This window comes from Talpa occidentalis, unplaced genomic scaffold (genome assembly GCF_014898055.3).
Source record: "Talpa occidentalis isolate TD23 unplaced genomic scaffold, MPIMG_talOcc4v2.1 talOcc4.6, whole genome shotgun sequence".
NCBI lineage: Eukaryota > Metazoa > Chordata > Mammalia > Eulipotyphla > Talpidae > Talpa > Talpa occidentalis.
The window spans coordinates 28,293,548-28,312,429 of record NW_023604972.1 but is presented as its reverse complement, the minus strand read 5'-3'; the positions used below and the strand labels follow the sequence as shown (position 1 = coordinate 28,312,429).

Below are 18,882 nucleotides of genomic sequence, written 5' to 3'. Positions count from 1 at the left end.
TAAAATGATTTTATTAATCTCTAATAGTAAAATTTTCTTATATTGCTTCACATTCCATTTTTTTAGATAATATTTAAGGAAAACAATTTGGAGGACTGTTTTTATTAAGCAATATGTTTTATAAAGTGATAAAATTTCCCGCTGCATAGATAGTATAATTTTTCAAAATTGAGGCCCTTTGTGTGCAGCTTCCCACTTTCATTAATCTCTTCTTTTTTATCTAACACACTTTTGTTTTCATTAGACTTTCCCAATCAATGAATTCTTGTTTTAAATAGTTCATAGAAAGTATTTGGGAGTGCTCATGTGAAAATGATGGTTTTTCTCAGAATTGTGTCCTTCTTTGTAGGATCCAAATCTAAAAAATAAAAATGTAAAAAACATTCAGAAAGATGTTTTTGTGTAAATTTTTTTACCATAACCTTATGGCTTTACTTATCTATCATAAAACCAGGAAGTATGTGATCAATTATAAAACAGCAAATGGGGCCTCCCCTGGTGGCGCAGGCAGTTGAGCACAGCACTGTGAAGCTGTCTGCAGACTCTGCAGTGCTGGTTCCATCCCAGCCAGCCAGGGAGAAACCCACATGGCACAGCAAACCTCTCCTGTCTCACCCACTGCTCCCCTCAGCAGTGTATTTCATCAGTCTGCCTGTTCTGTTCCCTGCTCTGTCTCTGTGAATACTTTCACCCTCCCACGAATCTGGCCTGTACCCCGGTTCTTGTATAAATAAATAAATCTTAAAAAAAATTGAAACAGCAAATGGGGAAATAGAGTTCACACTATGGGAAAGGCTCACTAAAGTTTTAACTACCAAAGTGCTCTTTTCGTGGTTATTCATCATTCCAAAATCACAACTAATTAAGGATTATTGACTCATAACATTGGTGAAGAATGTCTGGATTTTCTCCTCAGTTTGAATAATGTCTATTTTATAGGTAAAGGGATCATAAAATCTGAAATGTTATTCACGTTTCATTTATGCATATATGAAATCTATTTTGGCACAACTTCAACTTCTAAGTCTTCCACAAGTGCTCACGCACGGCACATTAACTACTCTACTGATGAATAACTAATTACATAACTCAGGTTGGTATGATGAAATACAGAAAGCACTGGAGAGGAGACAATTGAGGACCTGAGCAAATGAGGTCACTGACTTCTTTTTCTTAATCAGCAATCTCAATATCCAACTAACCTCATACTATAGAAGGTAGGAGATCTGTTTACTTTGTCATCTCAAAATAGGAATGATAAGGAATATTAAAGTTTTGCAGACTTTGACTGTGCTATTTCAAGTCTAGAACTGAGTTCTATAGAAGTAATCAAGTATATTCCTAAAGATATAAGAAGTCCCTGGGAGAATTTTTTATAATAATGAAATAACAAATGTGTAGAAACAACTAGAATGACTAATTTGTTTGGTATATCCATACCATATAATCATTAAAATATTTTCAGAATACATTCTATGGAAGGAAGTTCATCATGTTCTATTTGGATTAAATAAAACAGGTTAACAAATAAAATGAATACACATAAGCACACATACGTATATACGTTTCATGTATTTATAAAGTTGGGGTATTTTGTAATATATAGATACATATGCAAATGAAGGAAAAGATGTATACAAAATTACTACCCGTGATAACCTTTGAATTGCTTTTCTCTCCACTAGAACACAAATTCTATAGGACAAAACTTAGTCCATTCATCACTCTGTCCTTAGTGTCTAGCACAAGGCCTAGCAGAGTCTTGGCACAGTGGTACTCAATGAATATCTGTTAAGCTATGGGTTTTTTTTTTTCCTCATCATTGCTTATCACCGGTGAAATACAAATCAAAACCACAATGAGCTGCCACCTCCTATCCATGAGAATGGCCCATATCAGAAAGCAGAAATAACAAGTATAGAAGTTGAAGAAAAAAGAACCGTTGTGCACTGTTGTTAAAAATGTACACTGCTTCAGCCACTATGAAAAACAGTATTGAGGTTTCTCAAAATATTAAAAGAAGACCTGCCATATGATCCAGCAATTCCACCCCTAGGTATCTTAGAAGTTGAAGAAAAAAGAACCGTTGTGCACTGTTGTTAAAAATGTACACTGCTTCAGCCACTATGAAAAACAGTATTGAGGTTGAAGCTTGACCACTACCTCACACCATACACAAAAATCAACTCAAAATGGATTAAAGAACTAGACATAAGACCTGAAACCATAAAATACATAGAAGGAAATATAGGCGAAACACTACGGGATTTGCACATCAAAGACATCTTTACAGCATCACCCAAAGCAGTGATAGTGAAGACAAAGATAAACAGCTGGGACTACATCAAATTAAAGAGCTTCTGCACAGCAAAAGAGACAATAACAAAAACAAAGAGAAACCCCACCAACTGGGAGAACATTTTTGCACCCAACACTAATGATAAAGGACTGATCACAAAAATCTGCAAAGAGCTGATGAGACTCAGCAACAACAAAGAAAATAATCCAGTCAAAAAATGGGCAGAAGAGCTAAAAAGAAACTTCTCTGAAGAGGAAATGCAAATGGCCAACAGACATATGAAAAAATGTTCAACATCACTTGTCATCAGGGAAATGCAAATCAAAACTACCATGAGATACCATCTCACACCAGTGAGAATGGCACATATTAAAAAAACTAGCAACAATAAATGTTGGCGAGGGTGTGGAGAAAAAGGAACTCTTCTGCACTGTTGGTGGGAGTGCAAACTGGTCCAACCACTATGGAGAGCTGTGTGGAGATTTCTGGACCTACTAAACATAGAGCTTCCATATGATCCAGCAATTCCACTCCTAGGTATTTACCCAAAGGACACAGAAACATCAATTCCAAAGAGCACCTGCACCCCTATGTTTATAGCAGCACTGTTTACAATAGCTAAGCTTTGGAAACAACCCAAATGCCCAAAAGTAGATGACTGGATCAAGAAGATGTGGTACATATATACCATGGAATATTACTCAGCATTCAAAAAAGATAAACACATGCAATTTGCAGCAACATGGATGGCGCTGGAAGGGATCATGCTCAGCGAAATAAGCCAAAAAGAAAAAGAAAAATACCGGATGGTCTCACTCATAGCAGGAATCTAGAAAACTTAAATAAGGGACCAGGAAAATGAATATAAGAAAGTGAAAATCAAAATCAACAAAAAACTATGAACCAGAGACACTTTTTGGGGGGTGGGGGCGGGAGGGGAAGGATTGGGGTCAGAATGGGGCGTTTGCAATTGTATGGGGGAATATAAAAATAAAATTTAAGATTAAAAAAAAAAAAATTACTGGAAAAAAAAAAAAAAAAAAGACCTGCCATATGATCCAGCAATTCCACCCCTAGGTATCTTACCAAAGAATGCAAAAGGACTAATTTGAAGGGATACATGCACATCTGTGCTCATTCAGCACTATTCACAATAGCCAAGTTATGGAAACAACCTAAGTGCCCAAGGACCAATGAGTGAATACGTAACATGTGGTACACACACACACACACACACACACACACACACACACTGGAATACTACACAGTTATTAAAAAACACAAACACATGAAATCTTGTCATCTGTGACAACATGACTGGACCTGAAGGGGACTATGCTAAGCAGAATAAGTCAGAAGGAATAAAATAAATGCCAGATGATTACACTTATATGTGGAGTATAAAGAAATCAAAGCAAAGCAACAGACAAAACTAAACCAAAACAGGGCCTCCCCGGTGGCGAAGCTGTCCGCAGCCTCTGCAGTGCCGGTTCAATTCCCTGCCAGCCAGGGAGAACCTCACATGGTGCAGCAGACCTCTCCTGCCTCACCCGCTGCTCCCCTCAGCAGTGTCTTTGCTCCGTCTGCCTGTTCTGCTCCCTGCTCTGGGTCTGGTGAATTCTCTCACCCTCCCATGCTTCTGACCTGTACCCCAGTTCTTGTAAAAAATAAATTAATTAATTAAAAAAAAAAAACTAAACCAAAACAAACCCTAGAAACTTGGCTTCAGAACTGAGGCCAGTAGGGGGTCTCCCGGGTAGCGCAAGGGGTTAAATCGCAGCACTATGAAGCTATCCGCAGTCACTGTGTCACTATCCACAGTCACTGTAGCACGAGTTCGATCCCTGGCCACAGAGCTAACCCACATGGTGCAGCAGAACTGAGGCTACTGGAGAGAGTGGAAAGCAAAGGGGAGGCCTGGCAGACTGTAACAGAGTGCTATTGGTACTCTGCTGGTGGGCATCATGTGGTAACTTGCATCTGAAGAGGTGTAAATCTATATTCCTAAATCATATACAGTGTTGTAAACCAATGTCATCTCAATGAGAAATAATTTACTATTAAAAAATAAGAAAATAAAATAGTACACACACCCTCAAAATAGAATGATTATGAATTCATCCTAGACATCACTATCTATACTTCACTCAGTTGCTATGATTTCAAAAATTACTAATTAGATTTCATAAAATATACCCTCAATCTATTATCAGATTTCCTATAATGCATTATACTGATAATTATGATGAATCATTGGCAAAACTGGTATTCTCTCATTTTGACCTTAAAACATGGGCATTTCATATAGGTTAACCTCATTTAAGAGCGCATACTATGTCTGGGATGTTATAGAAATGGGATTTTTGGTAAGCCTAATATTTTTTGACTACTTCTATCTTATCAATTTTCACTTGTACGCCTATAAAAATTTTTCAAATTAAGGAAGGCCTTCTATGTATGCCTCTGCTATATCCATAATTAAACAAGTGGGTAAGCACATCAAGCTGACTTCATATTTGGTCTGGATCAGCGTGCAGTAGTGTTATTTGGATAAAAGTAACAAAATATGTTATTTGGACTTCTCCACACTCCGGTATAGGAGAACAAGGACATAGGAAAAGCTTTGCTTCCCAGATCTTCTGGTTCTATTTAAGAAGTGACCTTAATCAGAGAAAGGAGGGACACTTCTGTTGTACTTCTACAGTTACTACTGTAAATACTATTGTTGCCCTGCAGTACTGGCTATGTGAGCATTCACTTTGCACTAGTCTAAGAACTTCATGTGTCATTCAACCTCAAAGAACCTTAGGAGGCAGGCACTGCTACTTTTCCCATTTTGCAGACGAGTGGCTTGTGGCATAGAGAGTAAGCATCTCGCCCACAGTTACTCAACTGTTTGTTGACAAGAGTGAGGATTTGAACCAGGCAGCGTGGCTCCAGAGCCCACACTTCTCACAACCACATTACATTTACATAGGACAAGATCGAATAAGTAATGGAGCAAATCAAGACTTGGTCTAGTTTCTCCACAAAGTCATTGCCCATACTACATTGGTACAATTTTTTCTTTTTGTAAGGAGAGAAAAAGAACAAAAAAGAGAATGGATGAACATCCCTTTTCCCTCATCAAAATGAGGTCTGAGGAGTTTCTATAGCTGTTAGCTGGTAAAAGTGGTAGAAATGTCAAATAATAAAAATGTATATAATTCACTTAGGTTTAGTTTTATGCAGACGTTTTTTCTCATTTCCCAGCCATGGGAAGAAAAAAGAGCACATACTCTAAGTCACGTGTTTTGCTGTAAATAGATTTCTCAGATAATGTCTATTTAAAACTAAGCAAAATCCAACATATTTCAGATGGTAGAACATCTGTAATGGAAACAAACGATCAGCTCACCATAGTCGCAATCCACTGCACATTAGAATAACCTAGAAAGACTTTTGGAACCCAAAGTCCTGACCAGCAAGAGCTCCTGAGGAATAGGCCTGGATGGGGGTCTGGTAGTGGTAGCTTTAAAAGCTAACATATGGGTCTGCGTGCAGTCAGTGCTGAATCACAGGAACCCAACGAGGCCCCCTTCCCACTTCTAGTCTGACACTGATGAGCCATGCAACCCTTGTGGAGTTATCTCCCTGTTCCTCTGCCTGAGCTTCCTGACTTATAAAATGGGGATAAGAAGAGTACCATCCCCAAGAGAACTAATCGAGCACCTAGAACAGAGTCTGGGAATACCAACATTCAGCAGCGGTTATGGTGTTAATGATGGCGACCATGCCGATGTGATTTTATTTTACCTGAGGTTTTTCCCAGAAAGCAGGAACCATGACTTCAACCCAAGCAGGATTTTTATCATCTTAACCATGAGTTCTCTTACGAAAAAAGTTGTTGAACCAGGGGCCTCCCTGGTGGCACAATGGGTTAAGACCTATGAAGCTGTCCGCAACCACTGCAGCATGAGTTCGATCCCCGGCAAGCCAGAGAGCAACCCGTATGGTGCATCAGACCTCTCCTGACTCGCCCGCTGCTCCCTCAGCAGTGTATTTCAGTCAGTCTGCCTGTTCTGTTCCCCAGTCTCTCTGGTGAATCCTCTCACCCCCACACACATCTGGCCTGTACCCCAGTTCTTGTATGCCTAAATAAATAAATCTTTAAAAATAAATAAAGCTCTAGGACCAAATATAATTTGCAGTTCATTGTCAGGCAACATTTAGTTTCCCTAGAGAGCGTGTTGTACCTTATAACTCTAGTGTATAACCTAAAGGAACTCACTCACCTGGGATTAAAATGAATATTCTCAGGAACTTCCCTGTGGTTTGTGACCACTCTCTGATTGTCTCTATAATTATTGGGATTATCGGGGATCCTAAATTTGGCCACCTGAATTTCAGAGTCACTCAGTTCAGCATGGGAGATTCTTGCATAGCCCAATCTGCAACAGAAAAAGAAATGGTTGGTAAAGGTTTTATCATCATATAGAAATAGAATGAATTCTAGTAGATGACACCTTCATTATTCAGCCAATTTCTTATTTCTAACTCTATTCTGTATATTGCTAACATTCACTTGATTTGTTACTCCAAATATATATCAAAATATTACTTTTCTGATATAAATGAAATTGGAACCTGCACATACGTTTGTTTAATTAACCAAATGTACTTGGCAACCTTACTCTATTTTTCACACTAATGAATATTCTGTCTGTACAAACTACCTCTCACACAATTATGTTTTGAGTCAGCAACAGGAATTCTACAGCATGACCAGAGCATAAGCCTAAATCCTTTCTTACCTTTAAAAATCCAAATACCACAGGCCTATTTATATCCACATTTACATGTCTAAAATAAAAGATTTTATATGCCTGAAAAATTTCACATCCTGTTTTTGCTTAGAGCTTTCAGTTCCCCAGGAAATTCAAAGCACTTTATAGATGTAATCCACAGTTATTGATAAACTTAGATGGAAAATGGAGAAACTGCAGCAGCCAAGAATTTATTATATTATATATATATATATATATATATATATATGTTTACTGTATCTATATATGTCCTCTTTGAAAATAAATAAATAATTAAGTCAATGCATTTATTCTATGGAAACCCAAAGTTCAGACCACCCAGAAGTCAATGAACACACACACACACACACACCCCAAGTTCCTTCTACATTCAGGCTCCGTCCTGGGTCCTGGGGATAAACAGTGAACAATACAAAGCCCTTGCTTTCATTCTAGTTGGGGAGACAAATTAAATGTGTGCATATGCATGCATATCCACCAGGTGGTGACAAGTGCCTAAAGTGCTAAGGGGGGAAATCAGAGTGAAAAGCACAGGGACTACTTGGTGCCAGAAGTTGCTATTTTATAACAAATGGTCAGGGTATATCTCTTTGATAAGTGATGTTTGAGCAGAAAATTGAATGAAATGAGGGAGAAAAATCATAGCGATAATGGAGAAAAGGTGTTCTAGGGAAAGGGAAGGGAATAGCAAATGCAAAGGTCCCAAGGCAGAATGTGCTGGGATTTTTTGAGACTCAACTCCACAAAGACATAAGTAGAGTAAGGGACAACATATTAGATGAGTTGGGGAGTGGTAGGCAGATGATGTAAAGCCTTCCTTGCTGACACCTATAAGGACTTCAGATTTTTTCTAAGCGTGAGATGGGAACCAAGGGGTTTTGTGCAGAGATGTGATGTCCACTGTGTAGAGAATAAACTCAGAGAAAGGCTTAAAGTAACAAGACCATTTAGGAGACCAATGCAATTAAAAAAAAAAAAAAAAAGACAACAGGATCTTCTTGTACCAGAGTGGTAGGAGGAAGAGCACTTTTAAAAAGTCTATAAATTGGGCCTCCCCTGGTGGCTCAGCAGTTGAACACCGGGCTGCGAAGATGCCCGCAGCCTCTGCAGCGCTGGTTCAATCACTGGCCACCGGTGAGGGTCCCACACAGTGCGCAGACCTCTCCTGCTGCCTCCCCTCAGCAGTGTATTTCATCGGTCTGCCTGTTCTGTTCCCCTCTCTGGCTCTGGTGAATTCTCTCACCCTCCCGCGCTTCTGACTGTGCCCAGTGCTAGTATAAATAAAAAAATTTTTTTAAAAGTCTGTAAATTACATACACTAGAGACAAAATAGAAATCCAAAGCCAGGCAAGGTAGACAGCATGTCTGCCCAGCATGAAGGGTAAGAGAAGAGCTGTGAGGACATCAGAGGTGGGTCTCAGCTATCTGACAGGATAATATATTTGTCTAAACTCAGGTCCCAAATCCCTGCATTTCCTTGTAATTCTAGCTCACTGCCTTTAGTAAATCTAGGTTATTTATTTCCCAAATCTCTAAGATCAAAGTTCTAACCTATTTCATAGACACTCCCTTCAAGCATCTTCCCAAAAGTCCTTAAAGATAAGAAAAATGACAATTCAAATCTTCCATGATAGCAGGGAATCTCTCATTTTTGTAAGTAAATATTTATTGCTAAGTGCGGGGCATTGAACTAGGTGATTATGATAAAGTTTATAGAATTGGTTTTGCAGAAAAAAAAACTGAAAAAAACACTAGTCCCAGGCTTTATTAATTGGGTATTTTTGAAATTACCTTTCCATTTTTTACAGATTGAATGTATGTGTGCCTCCTACAAATTTATAAGTTGAAGCCCTCACCAGAGTGTTTACAGATAGGGCCTCCAGGAAGTAAGACTTAAGGAGGTTTTAAGGATGGGGCCCAGGTCCAATAGGATTAGTGTCTTTATATAAAGAATCTCTCCCTATCAATCTCACCCTTGATCTGTCTCCAGAACTGTGAAAAAAGTAAATGCCTGTTGTTTAAGCCACCCAGTCTGTTGTACTTTGTTCTAGCAATCTAAGCAAACTAAATACATCTTTGACAGTCATACTGAATACATATATCAAAATATTTTTATCTAAAAATTTGCCATCCCACTCTCCTAAAGAGAGGTAGTAAAGGTCTTGGCCCACATGTGTACAGAGCTCAGTGATTAGCAATTATTGGCATTGGCACTAAAAATACCACTGTTCCTTGGCAACTAACAACTTGAAATTATACCTATTTCAGTCTGTGGCTTAAATTGCTTTCTAGAAATTCTAATATCCCCATTAAAACAACCATTTTAATATGACTTTAAGGAAAGAATGTTTTCAATCTGACAAATCAAATACTTTACAAATCTAACACTTTCATATGCTCTCACTTTAAACCTTTGAAAACTCCAAAATAGGGCCTCCCCGGTGGCGCAGCGGTTGAGCGCTGGGTTGCGAGGCTGCCCGCGGCCTCTGCGGCGCCGGTTATCCCCGGCCACCTGAGGAGGGTCCCACATGGCGCGCAGACCTCTCCTGCCGCCCGCTGCTCCCCTCAGCAGTGTACTTCGGTCCTTCTGCCTGCTCTGCTCCCCGCTCTGGCTCTGGTGAATTCTCTCACCCTCCCGCGCTTCTGACTGTACCCAGTGCATGTATAAACAAAACAAACAAACAAGCAGACAAATAAATAAATGGTACATGCCTCTATTAAAAAAAAAAAATTAAAAAGAAAAAAGAAAACTCCAAAATAATAGCCAAGCTATGTCTCCTGTAGCCATGCGGGCATGTGTTGGACTTCAATAGAGTTTCTGCAATGGTAGTGAAACCAGAATGATCTTAACATCTCAAGAGCCTCCTTGACCCACCTCAGTAAGTATATGAGCCCATTTTTGTGGTTGTCCAGAACCAGAAAAGGTTACTATTTTACTAAATAATATCCAAAGTCCTTAAGCAGAATCTACAGAAACTTACAAGATCTACTCTCTTCCTCTTTTGACCCCTTATCTCCTTCACCTCCATCCCCCCACACATACTTTCTAGCCCCACTAGTCTTACTTCTCTCGCTTATCCACCCAGCATTCCTGCCTTAGGGCTTTTGCATTCATTGGTCCTTCTACCTGGAAAGATCTTCAAATCTAGCTCCAGTGTCACCTTCTCAGAAAAACCTATTCAACACCTTATTTATAATTGAACCCCATCTCCATATTCTAGATGTTTCTTTTCTTGCTCAAAGTTTTCCCATCACACTCTTGGCCTCCAAAAATACAACATCATGGAATTAGCAACCATGCTTATTGCCTAGCTTCCCTCCACCACGAGAAGAGTTCTATTTGTTTTATTTGTTGCCTATACCCCTGGTACCTGGTGTGCTTTATGCCCACCAGGGCTTGCTGAATGACAAATTGGATAAAGAACAGGAATATCTAAGAGTTTGCTTTCACCAAACAGTAACTGAACAAACCTTATATCCAATGGGAGAGAAACTGACTCTGTGGTTCTCTATTATTCCTAGATAGCAGACATTTTCTCTCATAAATGTAGATCACAGATCTTAGAAGGGGTGATCAGTTCAACATCAGCCTGTATCTTTAGGCAGGCAATGCCACAGCACCTCAGGGTGATGAACTGCTCTATATTGAGGAGGGACCAGAGCAAGAGTGGCCAATCCTAAAAGCACATGTCAGAGTTGCCAGTGGCGTCTTAAGAAAAGTAATTAGAACCTCAGGTCAAATATCTCCAAACAGATTCTGTACTAACAGGAGTACTGTGAGCAGCAGATACGGTCTCCAGCATGTTCCTGCCACTGGAGAACTCTGTAAGTGGAGGAAATCAATCACTGTATACATGCTCTGTACCCCCTTACCTCTCTCACATCAGCCCCATCTCACTCTACCCCAGTCACACTGACCACCATACTATCACCCAAAATACCAAGCATGCATGCCACTCAAACTTTTGCACCTGCTGTTCCCCTTGCCTGGAATGCTCTTCCCTGGATATAGACAAGAGGATTCCCTCATTTCCTTCAGGTTTCTGCCCAAAGGTCACTCTATCAGAGCAGCTACCCTGCCCCACTCTGTAAAATATCCACCCACCCCTGGACTCCCAAATCCTTCTGACCTGACTTAATTCAACATATTTTCACCACCTTGATATCTTATGTTCTTATTTCCTGTCTCCTTCCACTGGAATGTAAACTCCAGGATAGTCAAGGATTTGGTCCTTATATACCCATTGCCTAGAATAACATTTGTCATATGGTAGGTATTTAATACATACTTTTTGAATAAATGAATGAAGAATGATTAGTTCTTTCTTTTTTTAGCATTAAATTGCTCTTTGTTTAAAGAAATATTGCCTTCAAAACAAGTTTACACACTAACATTTTTGAATTTTGAGGTCTTTCAGCTGTATTATTTGGAAATATAGGTGGAAAAGATTTACTTTTTGATGCGGAATGATATTTTTAAATATAATTTACCTAGAGACCTCATCACACTGTACTGGTGGCTCTAACAAGTTAGTTTATTTGCCCAAGAGTACATGATAAGAATTTGGCAAATCTGTGATTCAAGCCTGGAGCTTTCCACCACACCATACAGTCAAAATAGTGCTATTCTAACACTGTTGACAGTACAGTACTTATCATGCCTAGTAACTTACACAATGTCGTCTTTATATAATTAAGCTTAAATTGCTTAGCTATTTATTCCTTCTTCAATCATTAGATTACACCTTAGAAAAATGTTAAACTGTGTAACTGGCCAAATCAATGTTTATAAAAAGTAACACAATTAATTAATTCCATAAAGCTTTTCCTTCCAGAAAAGACCCAAAAGAGCACAGTAATCACAGATTAAAAAACAACCACGAAACCACTATGCTCACCTGATCAGGCCTCGATACATAATGTATTCACACCATCTATCTTGATCTGTGCTGTCGATATCCTAATAAGGGATAGAGAAGAGAATGTTTAAGGCATTAAAGACAGTGTTGCATTCTGAATTGCCAAGAAAACGTGAGAGCTACAGTAATAAATATGTCTTGAGCATGCTGTTTTCTCTGTCTGGTTGCTACTGATCCTTTAAGGTCCAAATTGTTTATTCATTCTCCTAATGTTTTAGAGCACTACAACATGCCATCTAGTTCCTGCTCTAGATGCTGGGAGGATAAAGGTGAGGTGTCTAGAGAAGGAGTCAGGCAGGAAAATCAATTATTACCATACAGCCCCTGGCTCCCTGCAGCTTTCCAAATTTCTCATCCCAGGCAGAATTGACTGCCTCTTCATCTGTCATCCCATCCCTCATCACACCGTCCCGTACAGTTATTTGTGTCTCTGTCTCCACCCTCCTGTTCCCGAGCACAGGGACCCTTGATCACTTTGCTGCCTGGTACTTAGCGTGAAGCCTGGCTTTCGGCAGGCACTCAATCTGTGTTTGTTAGATTGAATCACTGGAAACAAACACATTTGGGGAGCAATCATGAGTCTTTTTGATGTTGAAAGCTTGAGACCAGGGTTATTTTTCATCTGAGAAGCAGATCATATTTTTTTTATGTTGGGAAAAACTCTAAATATGGAACCTTTGTACTGAAGAAATCTCCATTTTGTTCTTTTAAAAAATCCTATAAATAATAAATACACCTGACTTCATTGTTTCTAGATTTTACTATTAAAATTTAATTAAAAATACATTTTTGAATCACTAAAAGATTACACCACAGTTCACTGTTTTTTAATTTTCGTTTTCTTAAGTTCAGTGGTAAACATTCGGATTTTTAAAAATTAATCTTTACTATTACTTTTAAATTTCACATGCATATGTATGTCTTTGTAGATATGGAAAAACTGTTATTTTTTAAATTAAATTCTTTAATGGTGAAAAAGCAACTATGTGAAAAAAAGTGCTGTTCTGGTCTGCTTTGGGATGAGATGAAAAATATAGTTATTCAGCTATATGTACTGGGAATGATAAATTATGAATATGTTTAACTATCATTTTATTTTATTAGGTTTTAAAAAGATGCTGTCAAAATTTAGGATTGCAGAATTTAAATACTCATTTCTTAAGGAGAAAAATCTATTCTGTCAAGCATTTATGATTAAAACTCCTTCCCGCATTAATAAACTTCCTAATAGAAAAAGCCAAATAAGAACTCACTGCCAATCTTGACACAGTGTCTGACCATGAGAATGAAAATCAACAGGGAATTAAATAAATAAAATAAATTAAATAAAAATCAAATCAAATTCCTCATCCCTAAAACACACACACATACACACACACACGCAGAGTTATACTTCCTTCTTACAGTTTTTCCTCAGACTTGCCATGTGTTTTACAGGCCATGCACTGACACTTTTCTCTTGCTTGATTTTATACATACAGCCAGATGCACGCAATTCATATGAGTACCTACCATTTATCGAGCTCTTTCTACATACAAGACTGAGGGCTTTGCAGACATCATCTTACATTTCATCCTCATAACAACTGTATGATATTGCTATCGCCACTTTACAGATACTAATATTGAGACACAGAAAGGTTAAGTAATTTGCCACAAGGTCCCACAGCTACCAAAAGCAGCACCTACCAGGCTGGTGAATGGTGAGAGACCATGTGCACAGAGAGACCTGGCCAGTAACCAGCACCAAGGCCCCAGATATGTGAGCGGAATCATCTTAGACCTTCCCCACTCCCAGGCATGGCCGAATCACCAGCCCACTCCCCCAGTGAGCCCAAGCAAGAAGAGCAAACCACCCAGTCCATTCATAGAATCATGTTTTAAAACAACAAAGGTTTAAAACAACAACAAGGGCCTCCCTGGTGGCACAAGGGGTTAATAAGCACAGTATTATGAAGCTATCTGCAGCATGAGTTCTGCAGCACGAGTTCGATCCCCGGCCGGCCAGGGAGCAACCCACATGGAGCAGCAGATCTCTCCTGACTCACCCGCTGCTCCCCTCAGCAGTGTATTTCAGTCAGTCTGCCTGTTCTGTTCCCTACTCTGTCTCTGGTGAATCCTCTCACCCCCTGCACTTCTGGCCTGTATCCCAGTTCTTGTATGCATAAATAAATAAATCTTCAAAAAAAATAAAACAACAACAAACCCTTCATTGTTTTAAGTTGCTAAGCTTTGGGATGGTTTTTTAGGGAGTGATAATCACAGCCTCGGTGATTCCACACTCTCTGAATATTTTTTATATTCTTATAACACCTTAATCTCTTTTCTAAAGTAATCTTTCTTCTCTTTCCTCACCCACCATTTCCATGAACCACATTAAATGTGGCTTTCATTGGAATTTTCTTTTTGTCTTCCATTTGTACTTCTTCGTAAGCAACATCATCCACTTCAGTGGCTTCAGAGCTCACCTAGATGGTGGCAGCTACTTCAATCTATCTCTTCTCAACTCAGAGCCACGGAATCAGCTGCCTGCTGAAGATCTCCATTCACATTCCACAACTGCCTCAATTCAAGTGAAAGCTGAGCTCATCATCTTCTTTGCAACTCTTCTTCATGGAGTCTCTATGGTATTAAAATGTCACCCCCGGGGCCTCCTTGGTGGTGCAGGTGGTTGAGTGCAGTACTATGAAGCTGTCTGCAGCCTCTGCAGCGTGGGTTCTATCCTAGCTGGCCGGGGAGAAACCCACATGGCAGCAGACCTCTCCTGTCTGGCCCGCTGCTCCCCTCAGCAGTGTATTTCATCAGTCTGCCTGTTCTGTTCCCCACTCTGTCTCTGGTGAATCCTCTCCCCCTCCCACACATCTGGCCAATATCCCAGTTTTTATATAAATAAATAAATCTTTAAAAAAAAAAGTCACCCCCATAAACCTTCTGATCAAGGGTCAAACTCAGTCTCCACTCTCTGCCTGTCCACCATGGAAGATATTAACTCATCTTCTCAAGATTCATCTTGCTTTTCTTCAAAGGTGCAGTATTTTTAGCAGAGTAAATGGATAACAAGAGTAAATATTGCACTGCCCAACTTCCTGTACACAGAGGTGGCCAAAGGATTAAATTACAGCCAGTGAGATTGGGAAAAAATCTTTGCACTCCATTCAACTGATAAGGGACTGATCAAAATGATATACAAAGAACTCACACAGCTCAACAAAAACAAATAAACAATCCAGTCAATAAATGGGCAGAAGAACTTAAAAGACATTTCTCCAAAGAGGAAATGCAAATGGCCAACAGGCATATGAAAAAATGTTCAACATCCCTGATAATCGGGGAAATGCAAATCAAAACCACATTGAGATACCACCTTACACCAGTAAGAATGGCACAAATCAAAAAAACAAGCAACAACAAAGGTTGGAGAGGATGTGGTGAAAAAGGAACTCTCCTACATTGCTGGTGGGAGTGCAAACTGGTACAACCACTATGGAAAGCCATCTGGAGCTTCCTCAGTCTACTAAAAATGGAGCTACCATACTACCCAGCAATTCCACTACTAGGACACAAAACACAAAGGACACAAAAACACTGATTCAAAAGAGCACCTGTACTCCTATGTTTATTGCAGCACTATTTACAATAGGTAAAACCTGGAAACAACCCAAATGTCCAAAAATAGATGACTGGATCAAGAAGATGTGGAATATATACACAATGGAATATTATTCAGCAATCAAAAAAGATAAACTCATGCCATTTGCAGCAACATGGATGGAACTAGAAGGAATTATGCTCAGTGAAATAAGCCAGAAGGAAAAAGAAAAATATCGGATGGTCTCATTTATAACAGGAATATAGGGGAACCAAATAAGACATCAATGTAAAAAAAAAATAATAACAGTGCAAAACACAACAAAGCAAATACAATTATAAATCAGAGACCTCCTGCAGGGGAGGAGAAGGGAGAGGAATCAAAGGAGGGAGGGAGGAGAACAGGGGACTGTGGTGATGGTGCATGGGTGCCTTGGGGAAGGAAATTCTATGGGGACTGAACCTGAGGGTGTGGGGGGAGGCAAATATTGTTTAAAAAAAATAAAAATTAAAAAAAATAAATTTCAGCCTGTGAAATGTAAATACAAGTGTGAGAGGTCAGTTTCCTGGATTTTTCCTTAGAAATGGCTTGCATATGTTATTGGCATCTTCTTTATCTTGCTTACTAGAACATGGATGCTCCATCTTGGGCATGAGGCAAACTTGGCAATGGAGGCTTTGTGGAGCAACAAAATAGAAGGAGCACATTCCTGACACCACATGGTGCATGCCAGTGCTGAATCTCACCCAGACTTTTACACAAAGAAATGTGCTTCTATAGCCAAAAAAAGAAAAGGAAGAAATATACTTCTCTCTATTTAAGCGACTGTCTTTTTGTGTTTTCTATCACATGCAGAAGATCCCCATTGTGCCATGCTTTCCTTCACCTTCCTTCTAAGCACTTAATAAAGTGGATAAGTTTTTTCTTTTTTTCTGTAGATATTATCTCAAGACATGAAGTCAAAAACAAAATATAAAGAATCAAGAAATCTACATAGGGCTTGACTACATTGAACAATTATATTTCTATGTTCATTATAAGTTAATGCATTTAGCATTCTAGTGCATACAGCTGAGGCTGGAACTACTTGAGTTTGCCCAGGCTTTTTTCTAGAACCCTGAGCTCCATATTCACTGGTTTAACCAAGCATGGATGCTGGTTGTTGAACACTCAGTGCAGAGTCCATGGATACAGAGAGTCCCCTAAAAGGAACTTAGACATCTGCAGATGTTGGTGTCTGTGGAAGTGTTCTGAGACCAATCCCTTGAGGATCCTGGGGGATAACTGTAGTTAAATGTTTGGGGACTCAAAAGTTACAAGTGGGTCAGTACCCCCGACCTCCCACATTGTTCAAGGATTAACTGTATATCATTCTTGAGGACTTAATTTGGGTGTCTGATCCCCAGAGAATCATTATATATGGGTACACTGAAAAACTCAAGTGTTTTAGATATAAGCAGATGAGGACTAATTCATTGCCACTTAGGGAGGTCCTGCCTGTCTGATCAGCCATGCTTTCTGTGTGAAATTTCATTTTTATCTTTGCTCTCAGCATCATAATTAACCTCCATAATGTGTCTTTTCTAAGCATGGCTACAATAAACTCACTTTCTAGATGATATTCTCATACTGTGACTTTGATACTCCTCCCATCGAGAGGTGGAGTTTATATTTCTTCACTTGAACGTGAGCATGATGATGACAGAAATCACACTATATGACTTACAAGTCCGGGTCATACAAGGCAGTACAGCTTCTCCCTTGTTTTCTTGGGACATGCACTCAAACCCAGCCATGATGCAAGGAAGAAGCCCATGTGAGCCCGAACCCAAAGCCCCAGCTGAGCTTCTGGTCAACAGCCAAGCACCAATTTGCCACCTGAGGGTCATGTGCAAAGTGGGTCATCCAGTCTCCCAGCGCCACTGTGCTTTACAGAGCAGAGATGAGCTCTCCCCACTGAACCATTCAAACTGAAGATTCACGAGTAGACAATTGCTGTTGCTTCAAGCCAGTGTAATTTTTGGTGGATTTTTATTTTACTTTATTCTATTTAGGAGGCATTTTATTGTTGCTCCAAGTTTAGAATTTCACTGACAGAAACCAACACTTTCAGATAGTCTCTCACATCACCTTGCTCAGGTTCTGAATCTTGGCTTTTGCAGACACATCAATATACTTCTCTCTAATATGGACAATAATTCTACCCATGGTCTTGTCGTCTAACTTCAACATGTGATTTTCTCTGAGAAAGTTCTTCAGGATGGTTTTTAATTAAGTAAATGTGGCTTCATCTAAAGGAGATGCAGAGGTCAGTGTGCCAGACATTTCTCCACAGTGACACTCAGCATGGTAGAGAAGGCAGAGACAATTGTAGGGGGATTGTTCAAACGGCCATTTTCAGCAAATAAATTGATCAGGTTGGATGTGAGGCTAGAAAACCTCTTTCACTGTCATGTCATTTAGACTCTTCACTAACGGGTGGCTTCACATGGGAATTCCGAACAGAAGCAGCCATTTTGAGTTCCTTTAAGAGTTGCACCATGCTCAACAACTCCTTTTCTACTTGCTCCAGCTATTCTGTTAAGATGCAGCAGAATAAAGAGCAGCGGCATAGCGACCTTCAACACCATATATCTGAACAGGTGGCCTCACAAGTCTGATTATGGCCTGACCACAGAGGTACTGAAGCACTGCACCTGCTGGGAAAGCCAGGACACTGCTAGGCGGGCATTTTCTCCTGCGAGCTGTTTAAAGCCAACATAGTTTTGGGTGGCTTTTAATGCAGCAGTAGAAAATCAGAATACATATTAAGTGTTGGGTTGGGATTTTTTTAAAGAAAAGGAAACATTTTACTTAGTAAATAAAAATCCTAAGAAGATTGTATTACCTTCACATTGCCATGTTTAATGAGTTGTAGATAATCTCTGGAACCAGGTGCTGAAGTGACATATCCCAGAAATATCACTTGATTGGAGCTATTTTTCAGTAGTTTTGAAACAGCAATAGCCTGGAGTTTCCTATCGAGGTCATCTCTAAAAGAATGCAAAAAATGTATCTCTTTATTATAGTCACAAAATAATTTTTATAAAAGTCTTACATACCTAAGTTCCCATAGAATCTCTTCAAGTGGTACACTAATCCAGAACAAGTATCTTAACAGCATGAGAATGAATAAGACAGAGATACAGTGCTTCAAGTGAGTAGGCTGACAAATTTTTGACTAAGGACAACATGCTCTTTCTTCAAGAATCATTTGGAGTCAAGTTGATT

At 39.4% G+C, this 18,882-nt stretch overlaps 1 protein-coding gene across 1 annotated transcript in view; it reads right to left on the bottom strand.

Moving 5' to 3' along the window:
• Nucleotides 1-279: 279 nt before the first annotated feature.
• The window catches only part of CWH43 (cell wall biogenesis 43 C-terminal homolog), a 54,251-nt gene continuing 35,648 nt past the window's right edge, over nucleotides 280-18,882 (bottom strand). Inside the window, exons 13-16 of the mRNA XM_037529420.1 lie at nucleotides 18,500-18,644; nucleotides 12,003-12,064; nucleotides 6,574-6,729; nucleotides 280-358 (exon numbers count right to left, since the gene is read on the bottom strand). Of these exons, the coding sequence (XP_037385317.1) occupies nucleotides 280-358; nucleotides 6,574-6,729; nucleotides 12,003-12,064; nucleotides 18,500-18,644 (442 nt within the window). The remainder of the gene's footprint in view (nucleotides 359-6,573; nucleotides 6,730-12,002; nucleotides 12,065-18,499; nucleotides 18,645-18,882) is intronic.